This window comes from Phalacrocorax aristotelis, chromosome 9 (assembly GCF_949628215.1).
Source record: "Phalacrocorax aristotelis chromosome 9, bGulAri2.1, whole genome shotgun sequence".
NCBI lineage: Eukaryota > Metazoa > Chordata > Aves > Suliformes > Phalacrocoracidae > Phalacrocorax > Phalacrocorax aristotelis.
In genome coordinates, this window is record NC_134284.1 from 32,911,329 (window position 1) to 32,930,900 (window position 19,572).

The following is a 19,572-nucleotide window of genomic DNA, read 5'->3' on the forward strand; positions in this document are numbered from 1 at the left end:
GCTGCTTGTTAAACTGAGTGACAGGAAACACATTAAGCTACATTTTGATTCTGCCTCCTAAAACAGTATTTCAGATTTGTTTCTATTCCTGATGTAGAAAAGCAGTTGGGGAAAAATAGCCTCTCAAGTGGTATGCTTTGTAGACTGTGGAAAAGCCTAGAATTAGAGCTGAAATTGAGCTTTACGTAAGCATTCTGGTGAAGTCATCGAGCACTTCCTTTGCTGCTCCTGACACCTGATAATCCAGCCTAATGTAAGAGGTCTCTGTCCTGCCCTGAAATAATTGAAGTAGTGGATTCCTACTTTTCTAAAAGCCCTGCAAACAAGATAAATTTAACTTCCAAAACTTGGGCATCGCTTGGGTGGGGTTTTGTATGTGTGCATTTGGAATGCATCAGCTTGTGGGTGAATTTACTGTAACTGAACTTGGAATCTTAACAGAAGTATTTTGTCTATGCAGACAACACAACTATCAAATGATACCTACCTTTTATGCAGCAATAAAGCACCCGGTGTTCTTTCTAAACTGGGCTTGGCTTGCCACCTCACCTAAAATGGTATTTTCAGTAGGTAGCCTTTATACTGTCTTTAGGGGGGAACTTCAGGGGATTTCAGTTTTTCCTGTATCTGATTATATGCTCATGTTTGGACTATGAACTATGTGGTGCTGCTGCCGGCTTTATTCTAGTTGTCCATTTTTGGTTGGCACAGCAACTTGTAAAGAACCATTTTTAAACAACTGTTTCAGAGTCCTTTAATAGCAATGTACCGAAGATGAAAGAGCACTGTGTGGTGGCTGCTTAGTCCATTTGGAAATTGGAGACTTGGTCTGAGCGTTGTTGTAGATCCCATGTTCTCAAATACTAGCATGTATTTACTGGACAAACAGTAAGGCTACACTTTCACCCCTAGCACCCCGTTTTCTGCAACTCTGTATAATGAGACATAATAAGTAGCAAGATCTTCAGTGATGGAAAGTTACAAGCAGTTGGTGTCTCAGAAAAGCTCTTGATTCTTAAGTAAAAGTAACTTCCTTGCTGCATGTCACTTCAAAAACTGGTGGGTGGTGGAAAAGCTAGTTCTTGTTTTATAGGCATATGCAACTGAAGGAAGAAAGTGAGGGGGAGAGAAGTCTCCATACTGTGTTTTTGGTGCTATTACAGTCTCAGAATTGTCATGACAACTATTTTTCTCTTCACAATCTTGAAACTGTGCACTTTAAGGTCATGATTATCTTCCAGCTGATAAATGCTTAACAGGCATCGTTGAATTCACTGTTTTGTGTTTCCTTCTATGGTTACAGTTTTATCTTAAGGAAAAGAGTTGCAAAACAGCTTAAGTAGTTACTCCAAATCTCCTTCTGTAAGGGTGACTTGGACTATATAGCCAGACAGCATCCCAAGCAGCATTGCATCCGTATGGACAGTCACACTTCCAGTATGTGGGGCTTTGAACCTCAGGCCATCGAGCTATTTCTGGTGATGAGAAGGAAGCAACAAATGACCTAATGCTTGGCATACTTCAGATCTGCGTGAGACAAATTCTGTTTGAAATGTTTCCTTTCTGAGAGTCAGCACCAAATACAGTTCAGTAGTCTTTGTTTTGGAGATACTGTTGTGCGTATCTGCCACACAGGAAATTTTACATGCGGGTTACTTTTATGAGCTGTTCTTCTATGAGCTTCTAACAGCTCAATCTTACTGTAATTACATCGGCAGTACTAGTCAGTTGTATTGAAGATATTATCCAAACCAGTAATTTTTATGGCCATGTAAAAGTAGTACAAACAATGAAAACCAATTATCCTGATTCAATAGCCTAAACTTGATATGTGACCTCTGCAAGTCCAGTTGCACAGTCTAAAATCTGTCCTGGTGCAGTCACGGAGGTGTGCATAAGTAAACTAGATACTGGAGCACTGTTTTTTTGTCATCTGCTGTTCACCATAGCACCCTTCTTAATTCTTGTTAACAAGGCTTCTGTATGTGGACTTGCTGACTAAATAATTATCATAGGGAATGTGACACATCCAGTCCTATTAAATACCACAGTCGTGATTCATCAGGTGCTGAGTAAGAGTCAGTGGATGTATGAGACTTAAAGGGAGAGGAAGCATCTTACTGCACATCCTACTCTTGTGTCATTGCTGCATCTGTGTATTTCTTAAGTACTTCTTGGTGGAGGGATGACTTTGAGCTAAGAGATGAGTTGGCCTATTCTGTCTTACTTTCTGTTGTTATGTTAAAGGCTGTGCTTTGGGCACATGCCATTAAAACACCGAACGTAAGATGTTTCAGTGTGGCAAGAACTGCAGTTACGCATTCCAAGTGGGTATTTGACTTTCTGCTCTATTACGTATTCCCATAAATGGCCAGTGTGGACTAAGTAGGTTAGTTGTGGAGCCTGAAGCAAGAAGTGCTGCTTAGTATGGGCTAATTATGCTTTTTCTGGTATCTTCAGAACTGAAACTTCCAGTGCTTTGGGCAGAAACAATCCAAATTATACTGTTAAGAATCACCTTTTGCTCAAATCTCTGATTCAGAAGCTCTTACCCTGCCCATTTGTTAGCCTTGCAATGCATTGTCACATTTCAATGTTACACTTAAGTTATAATTGACCCCTTCCAAGCCAATTATAAAAGCTAATTTTTATTTTAGGGAAGGGGATCCAAGCCCTGCTTTTGTAGGAAAGCATGCTGCCTCTGCTGCTGAAGGCTGGTTCTGGGAGCCTTCAGCAGTCACGGTCACAGGCTGCTGCTCTTGAGTCTGTCATACTGCACTTGCATGTGTTGCAAGCAGTGCTGAATCGAGCCAGCCAACTGGGCTGCCCTAGTCCTTTGGCATGTTGTGAGACTCACTGCTCTCAGACCGAGCGTACTCAAAAGTAGTAAGATTTAAGTAGGAGCACGTGCTACCCATTGTCTCAAGGAACAGCTCTGCTGGAACTTCAGCTCTGCAGATGCTGAGCGTACACATTTCTCCAGACATGCCCCACAGCTGAAGCTACATGAGACTGGTGGAAGCTTTTAAATGTTTTAGCTACCTGATCAATTCTTGTTCTCCGAGCTTAAATCAAACCCTTCCCCCTAGATATTGCTTAAGCCTGGAGGGTAAGGGAGTATCTACAATACAGCTAGATTATATTTTTCCCCCTAGTCCTGTACTTAAAACAGAACCTTTGCTAAAAGCTTTTTTTTTTGAGATATTATTCTTTTCTCTTGTTCTGTAACAGATCTAGTTGTCACTTAAATAATAATCTCAGATCCAGCTTGAGCCTTTCTGTAGCTTAGCTTTCACCAAGTGATTTGCCTCAGACAGCTCTATATATATTTAGAAAAAAATGCCCATGGTCTTCAACACTTGATTAATCAAAGTTTAATGATGCTGTGCTGTCCCACTGCATTTTTAAGTCTTTATGTGGTCAGTGTTGCCATGAGTAGCCACTTCTTTTTGGAAGATTTCTTCCGCTCCTCAACCTCCACTATTTGACACAGCAACAAGTAAATACTAATTCTCAGTAGCAAAATTCATTGAAGTTGATATTTAGCCTATCAGGTATGGACTAAATTAGTGAAACATGGCTGCTGCACAACTGTGTAACTAAGCATCAAGTAACTAGCTTCAAATTAGTTACTTGTTAAATGCAATGTGGCTGTGTCATTGGTTATCCCAGTTGGAACTGCAACTAGGTGAAGGCTGCAGAAATAGCTGTAATGAGGAGTTTGTAGTAGTTTTTCCGCAGAAATGAGAGTCCTGGACTAGAAATCTATTCTACTGTTCCATGGGCCTTATTGTTAAAAGGTAGCAGTGGTTCATGTAAGATCAAGTAGAAGCTTGCTAGCTTTCTGTTTCTAAACTTAAGGGAAATTTCAATACTAGAATAGTTTACTGTCTTCCTGCTTTTTTCCTCCCTGGGCCACTCCCCACCCCACCACCACCCGAAAATAAATGCAAATATATTTTCCCCCACCTCCTAATGCTCACTTTTTTACTCTTTCCCCATCTGCAGGCAATGGAAATGGAAGTAGTAAGAGTTTTTTCCTTACCATAGATAAAGATCAATTCTCATAAACAGGCTGAGCCTATGCTCTGATAACTTAGTGATTTTAATTTGGAAGAGAACATGATGGTAATCATCACCCTTGGTATTGTTTAACTAAATGTTCCCAGGACAGGCACGACTGCTGTGCAGCACGCTGTATGTACTACTAACCACTGCAAAATGCACGTACTCTTGAATTGCTTCTGATTGGACTTTACTACACACCCTTCCACAACAAGCAAAGAATCAGAGCATGGTTCTTCAAAGGAGGTTTTTCAATAGCTCCTTATTAGAGAACATGACAACTTAGAAATCCTGAATAAGTGAGTAGGCAGCTCTGTTCCCACCTATATCTTTTCACATATTGTAGACCATCCTCCTTCTGCTTTATCTTGTAACCATATACAACAGCTCTCATTCTTCTCACTTAACCTTGAAACCTGACTTGTGCAACAGTTGTTACACTTCTGTCTCTACTTCTGAAGGGCAGTTGCTGAAAGGATTGTATGGGAGCATGTAACCACACATGAGGATGGTGCTTAGCTTCCATTTAGCAGTTTGTCAGCAATGCTTTAGGTATAAAAGCAAAGTAAAGGGGATCAGGTAATTCTGTCACACACAGTGAATGGAAGATCAGCCCTCTGCTAATGCTTTAGAGTGCCGATTTGAGTTTCCCGATTGGCACTCGCCAATGAATCAAACAGCTGAATCAGCAGTAAAACTTCAGTAGTAAATGCAGCTTGAAGAAATGCAACACAGAACTAAAGACTGACTCAGCGCAACAGCTATACACCACTGCCTCAGGAGGAGACACTAAAGGACGCTCTCTGTCATGGTCATGATTAATGTTGGCTTAGGCAGGCCTGAACAAGAGTTCTAGCAGCCTTTGGAAGCTGTGCCCAGCTGGAGAGGCAAGAGTTCAGGTAGCCTGACTCCAGCTAAGGCTTAAGCTTGAGACAGTCACCAAGTATCAAGACAGACCCACCTACCCCTATGGAATTTCCCTTGTCACAAAAAAGCAGAACCTCTTCCTTGTAATCCTGTTAGAAAAGACACTATAGCTAAGTCTAGGTGGTTTTTTGAAAGGGAAAAAAAAACCCAAGCCTGTGACAGAAAGCTTTTGTTTAAGATGACCATTAGAATTTTAACTGCACGTGCAAACAAGCTTCACTTTTAACTGAGTTTTAAGGTGAACAGAATTGTTTAGTGTCTTGACAGACAAGGCAACAAAGTGACCAGAATAGACAGTCTTTTTCCCCTAAGAAGCAGGAAATGAAAGCCGGAAAGCAAGAAAACTTCTGGGAAGGTCAACAATTGATAAAGCTGATTCCAAAGTGATATAAGAAACTACAGCTGAATGAAACTGTTTAAAAAGAATCTCAAATAGGGCACTGTAGTAAGAGGAAGCAACATGAGCCTGACAATATCTTTCCTTCTTAATGTCTGTTTTGATAGAGTACAATTGCTTCTTGATGATGCTGGCCTATACTCTTGAAACAAAAGCTGACAGACAGTAAAATGGAAAATTTATTAGTGCAAGTTGGTCACTCAGTTTCTTCCAGCAAGTACATAATAGCGTCCCATGCTTTATACATTATAAACGAACCTGTTCTAAGTTAAGAAAAGTTGAACTTGTCGTGAAGTAACAATGTGTTACATATTGTCATCATCTGATTCATCTTCCTCTTTCAAAGATTCCTATTAAAAAAAAAGTTTTTAGTTAAAAAATAGTTTTGACAGTGGTTCTATAAATCAACCTATAATAAGCAAAATAAGTTTTGCTGTAGCATCATGATCCTCTCAATCTGCCCAAAGCCTTCTTTTCTAGTTCCTATCTTAGGAGGTAATACTGAGCACTGTCATTAATTTTAGAAAAGCAATGCTGGAAGTCTAACTTTCTCCAGCTTGTTATCTTTAAAAACTGTTCTACACAACATGACTTACTACCTCTCCTACTCACTTATACCACTGTTGAAGAGTTAATGCATTTACTTTTGAAGAAGAAACACAGCACCTGTGCAGGCCTGCTGAATTACACTGTTCTTTACAGTGTAATCCAGGGGGTAGTTCTTACTTTAAACTTCACTGTTCTGCCTTCCGAATAACATCAGCTAATGCTGAAGTGACACGTGTTGCGACTACACATCCTCCAGCCACCACAACAGTAGAAGCCTAACCTTCAGTTAGTTCTTCCTACTCTGGACTTGTTAAGTGAAGCACTGAGACACCACCAAAGTCAGACCTTACCTTGGCATATTTTTCTGCCTCTTCCCTGATGTCTTTGGGAACAATTTCATGTTTTCCATTGGTTACTGCCAATAAAGAAAAGTACATCTTAACTAGAATCCACACAAAGACCTTGACAGAGAGTTAATTTAAGATGCAATGTTTTACTTTAGTTACAGAAAATTATAAATTTTGTATAGTGTTTATAGAAATTACAGAAATGCATTACTTTCTCCAACCCAGCTGAGTTCCAGCTCAAAAGCTTTATCCTTTACTTCATCGTGAACTATGTAGATTCTGGAAGGAACAGACAAAGTACAGATTAGGACAGATTGATCAGTAGGCTAAATAGACTTCCTTTTTTTCACAGATCTCTTCTGTTGAAGTACTAATGGTTAACCGAAGCTCTCCCCATCCTTTCTCCCCAGCCCGCTCACACACACGCCAAAAAAAACAAACCAAAACAAACCCACCACCCATCCAAACCATCAGCGAATTTTTGGGCTTAATTGCTAGTATAACAATACATTATGTGATTACAGCTAAGAGGTAGGTTGAGATGTTCAAATTATCCTCCTTGGAACAAACATTAAGATTCAAATACTGCAGAACTAAGGCTGTGTCATCATTGCCTGGTTCTGCTGGATTTGTTACAATACAGGTAGGAGCATCCTGTATTTCCTATCAACCTGATTTCAGTTTACACTTAAGACTAAATCCCAACACCATAATATCTTGTGTCTAACTAGAAGCCATACATAGGTCTCCATATAGACTGCTGTGCTTATAGCAAACGTGACTGGAATCAGAATTTAATCTACAAGGGGTATTACAGCATATGCAGTACCATCCACACTAGTAAAATCACTCCTTCGACTGTGGGATAAAAATGTTACACTGTAGCAGCAACATTGATCTGACTGCATCAAAGTATTTGGTCCTCAGTGGCAGAACACACTGTAGCGATCCTGAGTTGAGACATAAAACAACAGCAGAACTTAACCTGTGGCTTCACACTTGTTGAGGAGGATGTATTCCTTAGTTTGTTTCAGAAAGCATTAATAAGTCAAAAGCTGAAAAATACCAGCTATTTCTAGCCAACACAGAAAGCCTGGAGACAGTGGAGGAAGGGTACCTTCAGCATCACACTAAGATCTTCCAGTTACAGTTTGATAAAGTATTGTGGAACAAATATAAAGAGCAAAGTTAACATTGGTGTCCAGGGAAATAACGCTATATGCTTATGTTCTTCTGACACCCTTCTGTCACTTTTAGGCTGGACTCACAGATCATTGATCATCTACAGGCTTTTCTTACATCTTCAGCTGGTTACAAGCCTTTCGTAATAAGGTGTACCATTACAAGCTCTTGAAGAAATCATTAGTCTGGATGCTGGCTAGTATTTTAGGGTTAAAAACATTATTAAAGCCTTTGCTATCTTGCTAAATGCTACTGCGGAGCTGAATTTGAGCTGAAAAACAAAACTATACCTCGAGCTGCTGTTAAATTTTGAGCTGAGGCAGAATTAAAGAACAGAAGTCTCTTCATTATTTGAAAATCCGTGCCTTATTTCTGCCATTCTAGAACTGCTTTGAGGTCCTTGCTAGGTTTTAAGAACAGAGATCCCACAAATTCTTTCCTCTAGCTGCTGCCATGACAGCCTCAGACACGAACCCTGAAATAAGCTCACACGCTGCAACATCACTGATAGAAGCATATTTATTACTTCTTTCTAAGCTTCTAAGCAATAGCCATAAAATCCTGGAGATTACAGCTTTGCAGCTGCAGATTTATTAACTTTATGACAAGCACAGAACATGACCCTGAAGCATTAAAATGAAGTGTTGTAGATGCCTGAAAGGATACTCTTATTTCTTTGAAGAGATACTAATTCACAAAGTATTTTCAAGACAGTTTACTACGGGCCAATTCACGCTCTACCTAGCAGAAAGTCCTCTCTCTTCCTGGTATCTTTTTTCCCCTCACTAGTACATGGCTTACTGAATGGTACCTTTTTTCCTTGTAAATGCACTATCCTCATACAGAGTTTGTGGGATAGTATGAGGGACTACAGCCAAATCTATCAGTGATGTGTTGTTCCAAAGTGCTTCAGTAAATAGAAAATTAAATATTTCCAGTCTTTTCATGTGGTATCAAGCTTTATCTTGTAAATGAGACCAGCTATACCCTATATACATCTTTAAACAAGGAGTTACACTTCTTTCCTAAGCACTTTTGTCTTTTTTAGGCAAATAGGAAGGCTGGGTCAAGGACCTCAGCTTCATTTCTGGACTGCTCCTTCATGTCTGAAGCATCACTTCATTTTTCAGGCTGTGTAACAAACTGTACAGCTCCTTCTTCAGAATGAGGACCCCAAGGAGTTTCCCTCATCTGTCACCCGGTTTATGTATTTTAAAACCAGTGACTACATAAAGACAGTTTAACCTTTAACCCGCTGCTGCTAAAAGTTGCACCTGTAAAAAGTAGCAGATGAGATCAAAAGGCCTATTTGTTACATCCTTCAGCATTTTTCAGTACTGAGTAGCATAACCCAATTCACAGGAGAAAAAATATTAACAGCAGAAGATCCTAGAATCAGCATGAGCGCTCATCTAGTAGAAATGAAACCTGGTACCCAGTTTAAAAGGAATAGCTTCAGTCTGAAGCCTTTGCAGGCTCAGCAGTACAGATTTTTGTCAAGTTAGAAAAACAGGTTGGAGACTTACATTTTTGCAACCTCTTTGACAACATCACGGCAGGTCATCTCCTTCATCTGTAGACAGAAAATACACAGCTTAAGAGAATATACCGGTTTCCATTTCCACAAGGCCAGAACATGAGTGGCTGCGCACATGCCTAATGAGCATACTGTTCAGCAGTGATAAACATGACAAAAGACTAGAGTCAAATTTATTCTCTACAATGAGTCTTTCAGCCTGCTACATGCAAGTCATACTTCTGGTGAGGAATTTTACAGCTGAAAGATTCTATGAAAAAAACGTTACGTGGAAACTTCCCCAGTTCAAAGCACTGATCATCCAGAAGCTTAGAAGCCAGACAGATAACCTGAGCCTTGTAAAAGCTTGACTTTTCTTAGATGCTTTACAATCAACTGATATAAAGTAGCCACATGTACAATATGGGGGAGGCACCATGTTTTCATGTATAATATTCTCTCTAGGTAGTATAGTAATACTTTCGGTCTTACCAACATTTTGTGCAAACAATTTTGACTTTTTAAGTAATGCCCTAAGAGGAGAATGTTGTTCCAGTGTTAACAACCAACTGCATGTCTGAGCAAGGCATCAGCATCTCGTTTTATATTTTCTTGCTGTTACATCAGAATCTTCTGACAGTTTCCCAGTTAATCAAAACAAGGTCTGCCAATTTCCATGGCATAATAAACTTATGTTTTGTAGGTCAAATCTTTTGCTAGTCAACTCTATATTGCTGCTTCGTAGTCCAGAATTCTTCTAGATTTCATTAATTCAGGGTTGAAACAAGATTAGCCCTATCTCCTTTCCCAATGCTCACATTTTAGTGACACTTCCCCTAGCATAAAGTGATTTTCAAGTTCAAAAAAAGTTATCATTTCTTTCCCCACTATTTACATTGAACTCAGAATGTAACCCATTATAGATATTTTACCATCTCATTCGGTGGCATGGCAGCTCATTTTGAGACATTAGTAAAGGAATGAAGATGTCAATGGTCCTGCGTTCACGCTGAGTGTCACAGCGCTTTCTGGGGTGATGCGCGCACCCACAGAAGCAACGGGCCAGAGAAGGAATGCCCAAGCCAGGTTAGACAGACGTGCCATCACAGTCCCATCCCAAGAAGTTTCCTAAACAGAGAGAGACCCACATCCCCAGCCCTTAGGGATCAAGTGTCACAAGTGTAACACACGCAGCACTGGCTGCCATGTACAAATATAACTTGTGTCACACAAATACTTCAATTACTATGTGTATTTATGCATATAAATTTAGTAGTGAAAGAGGAAAACCCAAAGGTCTGCTTCTATTACACGTATTTAAGACGGAGAAAACTAGAGTAAATTTATTTTTTGCCATTATCCTTTTCCCATCCCAGGTATGTTAATTCTGCAGGCAATAAGAGTAAACACTGTTAACAGTTCAGCACAGGAGTTAATTACGATTATGTCCCTATATCAAGAAGCTGTACATGGCATCGGAGCTGCATGAGAAGCGCTGCAGAAGAGCAAGAGATTCAAGTACTCTCCACGTGACTACAAGCTTTCCCGCAGCTGAAGATATCAAGACATTTGCATAAGATGCAACAGATGTGATCAATGCAGTGTTTTCTGCTTGCGCCCTCAGCTATACGAGGGTTTCGCATACTCTGTCCCCTCCCAGATACCGCATCTGCTCTGCAGGACCTGTAAGGCCGGTTTAAAGTTTTGAATACCTGCTTTCCTTTGCCTCTTACTTTCCACCGTAGTAATTCCCTCCACAGGAGCAAACCTTAGTTGACAGGCTACTGTAGGGGGTATTACCCCACCAAAGCTTTTGTACTTCTGTCTTCTCCCCATTTCAGTTTTGACAAATTCATCTTGTCAAAATTAACTCTGACCTGGAAACCTGCCCAGTCTACAGTTAACAAAAAGCACTGCCACGCAAGACTGGACTCACTTCACATGGCTGTGACAAGATCATACGCATTACTGAAGACATTCTGCAAACAAGCCATTAAATAAATAAATGCAGTTAAGGCCATATGGCACACCGCTGTTCCCATGTACTAAACTTTACAGGCTCTTATGTAAAGTTCAAGCAATAGACGCACTTATCAGCTGTACAAAAGCCTGGTCAATAAACCAGAAGTTTTTGAAAATCCCAGCACTGGACTGAACTTTTTTGGGGGTAGATTATATGTTACCCAACATATCATTATCTTTCTGCCGATTTGCACACATGGAAACTGAAATTATGATTTCCCACGTGCCATGATTCCAGTATCAAGATCAGATGATCTTGTAGGCTTCTGAGTTTTAATTTGGTATTCAAGCGTCTGACCAGATTCAAGACTGGGTGAAGCAATGCTAGGAACATTGTAATTTTCCCTATAATTTTTCAGTTATGATGCCACAGCACCATAAACAGACCATTCTTAAAAGTATAACCGCCTTATGAGCTCTGAACCATTCCAAGAGCAGCTGTGATGTGCTTCTGCAGACTGAAACCATAAACAAGATGCAATCAGAGTAGAAAGTAAGAATTGCATGAGACAGACCAGGAGTAGGATTTTTGTCCCATGTTAATTGTCTCCAGTTTCAAGGGTGTCAGATATTAAAACACAGGAGAAGGACAGAAGTCTTTTAGGGTTCTACCACAGTTCTAAGTCAGCTTAAGGCACACTTGGGTACGTTTCAGCAGCCCTCCCTCCACAGACTAGTTTTCCACAGCCACCTGTTTGCGTGCTCATTCAGAAGGCCCCGAAACAACTTCTCAGTACGCACTCGCAGAACCTCCTTGTAACACTTGACAAGTTACGGTATCGTACAAGCAGGAAATGCTGAACAGAAACAGCTCTTCTTGGTATCAGTGATGGTGTGCCATACAGTTGTGCTCTTCCTAGAGTTCACAGCACTAAAGTCCTGTCCATCAGACACGTAAAGCTGTTTCAAAAGGTGTTACAGTCAGCAACAACAAGCTACTTGAACACATGTTTTGAAAAAAGGCAGTACCTCAGCACTGGCCAGCTGGGAACCACCATCTTACCTGGCAAGGATTTTATCTTTCTCCGTTACATTTTCAGAGTCATAATATTCCAGTGGTCATTCAGTATTCTGCACTTCCACTCACTGTCCTTAACAAGACCAACTTTTTCCCAAAGGTTTTAGATGATCCTTTTGTTTAAAAAATAGATATACCACCCTGTACAATGCTGCCCTAAGGTTTTCATTCACAACTAAAAACTTAGTTACACTTTCATATTCACTCAGTTACTTCATTCGCTGACACACATGGGAGTGTATGTTTATGCTTCCTGTTTTAAACACATACACTCCCTCCGGACTACCAATTGTCCAGGGGCAAGACGTGAGACATACTGCTATTACAGGGGCTAAAACATCTCCTAGAACATACAAGGAAATATTCCATCTGCTTCGCTTGTATTTGATATATTTTCTCATCCAAAAAGGCAACATAATAAGCTTGGAATATTTGTCTTGAAAGAGCACAACAAAAATGCCATACCTGAAGTTTTTCTATCTCTGTTTTGGCAGCCTGCCTGGCTTTACCAATGGCACACCCCCAATAACCCTACAAAAAAAAAAGGAAACAAAAAATATGCACATTTAATGAAATACTAAGCCCTCTACAGTTCTTACTGTCACTTAGTGTATGACAGCCCCCACCCTACTCACACATCGAGAGGCTAATAACAGTAATCCTCGGTATTGTTCTAGCTCAGGGCACATTCCTGAGCTGTTGAATAGAAACCAATTCCTAGGTTAAGTACTACCGCTCTTGATAGAAAACAGAGAGCTCAGTAGTTCCTGGACAGAAACATGTCTGCTCAATTTGCTGCAACAGGTAGGTTTTTTATTGTTATTACAGTAAATGGAAGAGCAAACTCAAATTAGGGAAGTTCTAAAGGATAAAAAAAAAAAAAAAAAAAACACCCAAACCCACCTATCCCGAAAATATATTGAAGTGTTAGCACATAAAAATGAAGCACTTTGTTTCCTCAACAGCTACAGTACTGCATATATTGAAAGAAAATTTTATAAAGTCAGAAGGGTACGAGCGTATCATCCCGTGTGTAATACACAGCTGGAGAGGCTGCGCTAACAACAATTAACAGAAGTATCTATTTTGATTTGAGCTGCTGTTCGCAGCCAGCGTCAGAGCAGCAGCCCTCTCTTATCTGAAGCTCTCTCTTACCTCAAGTATTTTGTGAACAGGGTGTCACTACAGTACTTGCCCCTTTGGGCAGTGCACGGGACGTTTCATTGGCTATAGCCAGGTGGAATGAACTCCCAAATTTCTCAGAGACAAGCTTTAAAACTAGTTTCATGGGGACTGTACTTCTAAGAAATACACACGCGTATTTAACAAGGACATGCAAATGAGCAAAAACCCGCTCTATTCATTTTAAGCAGCGATTCATCGGAGATCTTCCGAGACAAAACAAGAAAAAAAATTACTCTCTTCCAAACGTACTGTTTTCCTAACTAGGAACTGTTAAAAGGAGTGCTTATGCCAAGATAGAAATATTTTTGACACACTCACGTATGAAACTCCTGATGGATCAATCATGTATAGTTGTGCACCATCATCATCATCATAGGACCCCAACATGAAACTGGAGGGGAAAAGTGACATTAGAAACATTTCTTCTACCAACCCACAAAGAATTTCAGAGCCTACACACCAGCTCAGGTTTCCTACATTCTTGTTGCAGCAAAACTCCCACTATCCTACTACATTCCATTAAGCAATTTGCCTGAACAGTTCAGTGGTACCGTGACAGCCCAGCACCTGTCTGTAGCCAGGCAGCAGATCTCAGTTTATTAGTCCCTTTGTACTAGAACTGCATAGTAGTTGCAATCTGCTCCTTGGGTATTAGGGCAAGCAGCATGATTTTAGAGGAAAGTTTTGCTTTCATTACTGTGACAAGACTTAACAGCATCAACTCTTCACCTTTAAAATTCAGGAACAAACTGGCAATCTATGTAGAAGCTTGGCATGCTTTATGGAAATCTGAATTCTTCACCTAAGGTTTTACACACACAAAGAAAGAGGAAGGGAATGTGCTTATGAGATGAACTGTAGGTTGCTAATTCCGAGTTTAAAAAAAAGACCTTAGACAACCTAAATAGTTCCAGCAGTTGTGAAACAAAGGATCCTTACAAATAGTGTATGTTTGAAAGACTGACCTGCAACCAAAAGGTCTGACAGCACTGTATAGAGTGTATGCATGCACATACATAGCCACTCTGTCCGCAAGATGCTAAGCAGAAAAAGAAAAAAAAAAAGAAGAAAACTTTATTTACAGAAATTAGTAAACCTCAAGTAGTAAGATTTAAATTTTCAGTGTTATAGTATCATACAGAATCATTTAGGTTGGAGAAGACCTTTAAGATCATCAAGTCCAACCATTAACCCAACACTTCCAGGCCCACCACTAAACCATGTCCCTAAGTGCCACAGCTACACGCCTTTTAAATATCTCCAGGCACAGTGACTCAGCCATTTCCCTGGGCAGCCTGTCCCAATGCTTGACAACCCTTTTGGTGATGAAATTTTTCCTAATATCCAATCTAAACCTACCCTGGCACAACTTGAGACCATTGCCTTTTGTCCTATCATTTGTTACTTGGGAGAAGAGACGAACATCCACCTCACTCCAGCGCCTCTCAGGCAGCTGCAGAGAGCGAGAAGGGCTCCCCTCAGCCCCCTCTTCTCCAGGCTAAACCCCCCCAGGTCCCTCAGCCGCCCCCCAGCACACTTGTGCTCCAGACCCTGCCCCAGCCCCGCTGCCCTTCTCTGGACACGTTCCAGCCCCTCAAGGTCCTTCTTGTCCCAAGGGGCCCAAACCTGAGCCCAGCATTCGAGGTGGGGCCTCGCCAGTGCCAAGCACAGGGGCCCCATCCCTGCCCTGCTCCTGCTGGCCACACTAGTGCTGACACAAGCCCGGGTGCTGGTGGCCTCCTTGGCCACCTGGGCACTGCTGGCTCATGCCCAGCCGGCTGTCAGCCAGCACCCCCAGGGCCTTCTCCACCAGCAGCTTTCCAGCCACTCCGCCCCAAGCCTGGACCGTTGCCTGGGGTTGGTGTGACCCAAGTGCAGGACCCGGCACTTGGCCTTGTTGAACCTCATACAGTTGGCCTCAGCCCATCGATCCAGCCTGTCCAGGTCCCTCTGCAGAGCCTTCCCACCCTAGAGCAGATGGACACACCTGCCCAGCTTGGTGTCATCTGCAAACTTACTGAGGGTACACTTGATCCCCTTGTCCAGATCATTGATAATCAAAAGATATTAAACAGAACAGGCCCCAAAACTGAGCCGTGGGGAACCCCACTCATGACCAGTCACCAACTGGATTTAGCTCCGTTCACCACAGCTCTCTGGCCTTGGACATCCAGCCAGTTTTTACCCAGCGAAGAGTACACCTGTCCAAGCCACGAGCAGCCCATTTCTCCAGGAGGATGCTGAGGGAAACTGTGTCAAAGGCTTTACTACAGTCCAGGCAGACAACATCCACAGCCTTTCCCTCATCCACTAAACGGTTCACTTGTCATAGGAGATCAGACTGGTCAGGCAGGACTGACCTTTCATGAACCCATGCTGGCTGGGCCTGATCCCCTGCTTGTCCTGTCAAGACTTGAGAAGTCCAGAAAACTTGAGCACGTTGTGCCAATTTCTTACCTTCAGTGGAATATCGTAGCCATAGTTAGATCTAAAGTTAGAAGCCTCTTCTCTCGCTATGTCCGCCAAAGAACGAGCGTCTGCCAGAAGTCCCGCTACTGCCTGAAATGAGAATCACCATCAGCTAGGCCAAACATACCGTGCAGTAACTTATTAATAAAATCAATGTACAAAAGTCTAATGATGTCACCTGTGATTTCTACTAAATTCTATGCATGACTACAGGTGAATTCAGTCAAGCTATTCGTCGGCTATCAAGCTCAAAACGTGTCAATATGATTATATATTAATAAGTATAGAATTTCTCTAGGAAAAGTCAACAACCAAAATTATCTTCATGTTAAATAGTGTCTTACGATTTGCCACCACTTCACTAACCCGAACGATACTTCATATTATGTATGAAAAATTGTTTATCATAAAACTTCATCTAATACTCAAAAAAGACAACCATAGCAATATACTTTTTCTTTCCTGTTTTGTTTGACTACTGGGATTAGAAGCAAATCCAACTCTCTGCCCGATACTCGCAATGTTAACAGCAGACAGGTTCAGGCATTTCTGTCACACAGTTACAACTACCTGCTGTCACCCTGACATCACTATTACAGGTGAGCCAGTGACCTATATACCAGTCTTTACAGAATTCAGCTGACTCCCACACTGTCAAGAAGAGAATCTTCTGGGAGTTAGACTCGATGATCCCCATCGGTCCCTTCTGACCTGAGATATTCTGTGACTCCATGATCTTATATGCAGCGCATTTCCCCTCAACATATCTTACCTGTTAACTGCATAAAAAAAGGACTTCTTTAACACTTTTGCTTATATTTACATTCACCTTTGAACAACACTTTTTAAAAGCTAAAAATATGTACATTTTCTATTTTAAATTTGGACATAACTTGTGTGTGTGTGCGATCAAGAATAAATTGCAGAAAACAGTAAACAAAAAATCCACTGGCGTTTCCAACTATGTACACAAAAGCATTAACATTACTCTCTTAACCTACTTATTATTAATCCTGTGATACACAGATTTCTACTTTTGAGGGGAGTCCCCTTCAAAAAATGAAAAACTAAACCAGCACCTTACCATTCCAACATGTCGATCGACATTAAAGAGACGTTTATTGGAACCCTCTTCATAAAGCTTGGACAGAACTAGTTTTTCTACCCCGAAGACAACCCCATCTTTGCATCTTATCCCAATTGCTGTACTGAAAGACAAGATAAATGTAAGTTTCTCACACAGAACCGTGGTGTAAAATATGTAACAGAGAATTAAAAAAATACAAGAAACAATTACATAATTTCCCCAGAAGTAGATTTGTTACAACTCCGCTTCGTACAGCTTACACTTACAACTGAGGACAACAAGGGGAAGCCAAAGCCAAAGCTCACTACACCCACAAACTTTTTCTTAAGCAGAGGAGGAGGGGGCTGCCAAAAGTCCCTGCCCAGTAGTTCTGACCAGGCTACATGCAGCGGCAGCATCATTTGGAATGACTGCGCAGCTGCTGCCCCGACACCGAGCTGAACAGCGCTAATATGAAAACCATGGATTGTTTAACCTCTCTTTTTGGTGAATTCACTCTTCATCTAGGAGATGTGACAGCTCTTTCTCTAACCCTCTGAAAGGGCATCATCAGGCATAAATTGCCAACCGTGGCACAAACCGCTACACAAAATACTTCCACCAGCGCTCATCTGGCAGCCGGTGGCTAGAACCGGACACTTGGGTGATCCAGTCCATGCCTTGCTAATCAATCATCTCGCTGCCACTAGAGCACAGCTGGGATTTTCGCTTCACACCATCCTGTTGCCCACACTCAAGGGAAGAGAGAGACTCTCACAAAAGCTGATATAGCTTTAGCAGAACTTGGATGTCCTCTGTTTCTTGAGGAATGCATCAGAATTTTAAAATTTACGAGGCCCCGAGCACATCAGTCTTTCAGTGCCTCAATTCACATCCATAAAACAGGCTTTTAGATACTGATACAGCAGCTCTACCACTGTACCAGCTAAGCACCTTACACATGTTAATGAGACCTGCAGTCAGATTTTGCCCCAAAGCATTAAATTTTTATTGCCCTTAACACACACGAGTAAGTTCACTACCTTTGTTTGCATTCTGCACAACATATCAGTTTCTAGCAAGCAAAAGTGATTCCTAGCAAGTGGCAAAAGTGATTCTAATATTTTTTGTGCTTAATATGAAGCCTCCTAAAATCAACTTAAAGACACGGTTGCTCAAAACTAATTTTAACGATGTAATTTTATCTGCAATGCCATCATGCTTGTCTAGTCCGATTACCCTGCTTTGAAAAAGGCCAACAAACAGACAGAGAAGCAGATATTTATATCTTACCTACTATTCTCCACAGCTTTCATAGCATACTCGACTTGAAATACTCTGCCGTCTGGAGAAAATGTGGAAGCTGACAGGTCATACTGAAGAAAAAAACACACCACTCAGGAAAAAAAAAACAACAATTATATCCCAGTATTTTCAGAAGTTTATTTACTTAAAAATGCAAGACTGTCACCTGCATGACATTGATGGCTACAAAGTACCAGCAGCGGGCCGCCCGCACACGTTCAGCAGCAAACACACACTAACATCACGAGAAGTCACTGCATCAGCGCTGGGCATACATACCCACGCTTCGAGCCCCGTCAGCCCAGGCGTTGCACGGGCCTGAAATCGATGTGCGCTAGGCAATATTTAACACCGGTGCGAGCTTTCTGGGTGCCTTTTAAATTTATTTTTTTAATTGATATTTGTTAAGAGGTATGTACTTGAAACGCTTGAGGGACACTGTGGCCACAGGCAGGCTCGCTCCCAGCCGGCTGAGCACCGCAGGGGCGCGGAGCTGCGGGTGGGACCACAGGCAGGGGCCGCGGGAGCTCCGTGACCGCCCGCCGCAGGCCCGGCCCCGATGGCAGCAGCCCCGCTCAGCGACCCACGCCGACGCGGCCCCCACCCGCGGCGGACGGCGGCTCCACGCCCCGGGTGACCGCCGGGGCGGCCCGGCCTGAGCCCGCCGCCGGCCTGGGACGGCCTGTGCGAGGCCGCGCCGCCGCCCCCCGGCCCAGCGCAGCACAAAGAGCCCCCCGGGCCACCCCCGATCGCTCCCGCCCCTCCCGACCCCGAGAGATCCCCGGCCGCCGCCTCCGCTCTCCCAACGGGCCGCAGTGACTCAGCAGCGGCTCCGGACCGGGCCCCGCCGCGCTGAGGCGAGGCGGAGCTGACCGGCCGCCATCCCGCGCCGCGCCGCTCCGCGCAGCGCTCCCTCACTCACTCACCCCGGTGCCGATGGAGCTCATGGCGGCAGCGGCACCCTCAGCCACGGCCCGACGGAGCCTCCCCTCCCGCCACCGGGCCTCCCGCACGCTCCCCACCGCCCAGCAACGCGCGCTCCCATTGGACACCGCACCGCCCAACCGGCAGCCAGCCCTGAGCGGGGCGCGAGCACGGCACTTCCCCGGGGCGGGGCCCTGACATCAGAGCGGTGAAGAGCACGTGCCAATAAGCCAATCTGTAGCGCCCGGCTAGCTCAGTCGGTAGAGCATGGGACTCTTAATCCCAGGGTCGTGGGTTCGAGCCCCACGTTGGGCGCACTACTTTTTGTGCCCGCCCGCCACCTCCCGTTCGAAGGGCTTCCTTTCCTTCTTCCTTTCCGAAGGGCTTCCCTTCATCCTTCCCTCCTTCCCTCTTGAAGGGCTCTGCGCGGGAAAACGCCACCTCAGCCGCTCTGAGGAGATTTCACCCCCTTCACCAGAGGGACCAGTGGGGCTCCTGAAGGAAACACCCCTGGTGCAGCAATAACATGCATAATTTTGGCAGTGACTGTAAGAAACACCGTATTACAGCAAAAAAAGGGAAAGTTTTTATAAATTAGCT

The 19,572-nt window shown here is 42.9% G+C and overlaps 1 protein-coding gene and 1 non-coding gene across 3 annotated transcripts; one reads left to right on the top strand and one right to left on the bottom strand.

Moving 5' to 3' along the window:
- Nucleotides 1–5,550: 5,550 nt before the first annotated feature.
- Nucleotides 5,551–19,168, bottom strand: PSMA3 (proteasome 20S subunit alpha 3). 2 transcript variants are annotated; one of them, XM_075104234.1, is made up of 11 exons: nt 18,975–19,168; nt 18,037–18,119; nt 16,762–16,885; nt 15,666–15,767; nt 14,174–14,247; nt 13,527–13,599; nt 12,489–12,554; nt 8,994–9,040; nt 6,497–6,564; nt 6,289–6,353; nt 5,551–5,739 (listed from the first exon to the last, which is right to left on the bottom strand). In XM_075104234.1, exons 1-11 carry the CDS (start codon nt 18,993–18,995, stop codon nt 5,695–5,697), a joined length of 768 nt encoding a protein of 255 aa, XP_074960335.1. In that variant the 5' UTR covers nt 18,996–19,168; the 3' UTR covers nt 5,551–5,694. The 2 variants fall into 2 exon arrangements, 1 of the variants encoding a protein (XP_074960335.1); XR_012662389.1 differs by lacking the exons at nt 5,551–5,739; nt 6,289–6,353; nt 6,497–6,564; nt 8,994–9,040 and adding an exon at nt 9,916–10,111 and having other exon boundaries at nt 11,697–12,554.
- A 46-nt stretch (nt 19,169–19,214) lies between these two features.
- TRNAK-CUU (transfer RNA lysine (anticodon CUU)) lies at nt 19,215–19,287 on the top strand. The gene has a single exon. It is a non-coding gene; the product is annotated as a tRNA-Lys (tRNA).
- Nucleotides 19,288–19,572: the final 285 nt, after the last annotated feature.

What these genes read in the sequence shown, in the direction of transcription:
- PSMA3 (XM_075104234.1), bottom strand. Translation starts at nt 18,995, where the DNA reads ATGAGCTCCATCGGCACCGGG. An exon ending in CAGAGATAGAAAAACTTCAG is followed by an intron (nt 9,041 to 12,488) that starts GTATGGCATTTT and finishes TTCTGTCTACAG; the next exon opens with ATGAAGGAGATGACCTGCCG. An exon ending in GTCAAAGAGGTTGCAAAAAT is followed by an intron (nt 6,565 to 8,993) that starts GTAAGTCTCCAA and finishes TGTTCCTTCCAG; the next exon opens with AATCTACATAGTTCACGATG.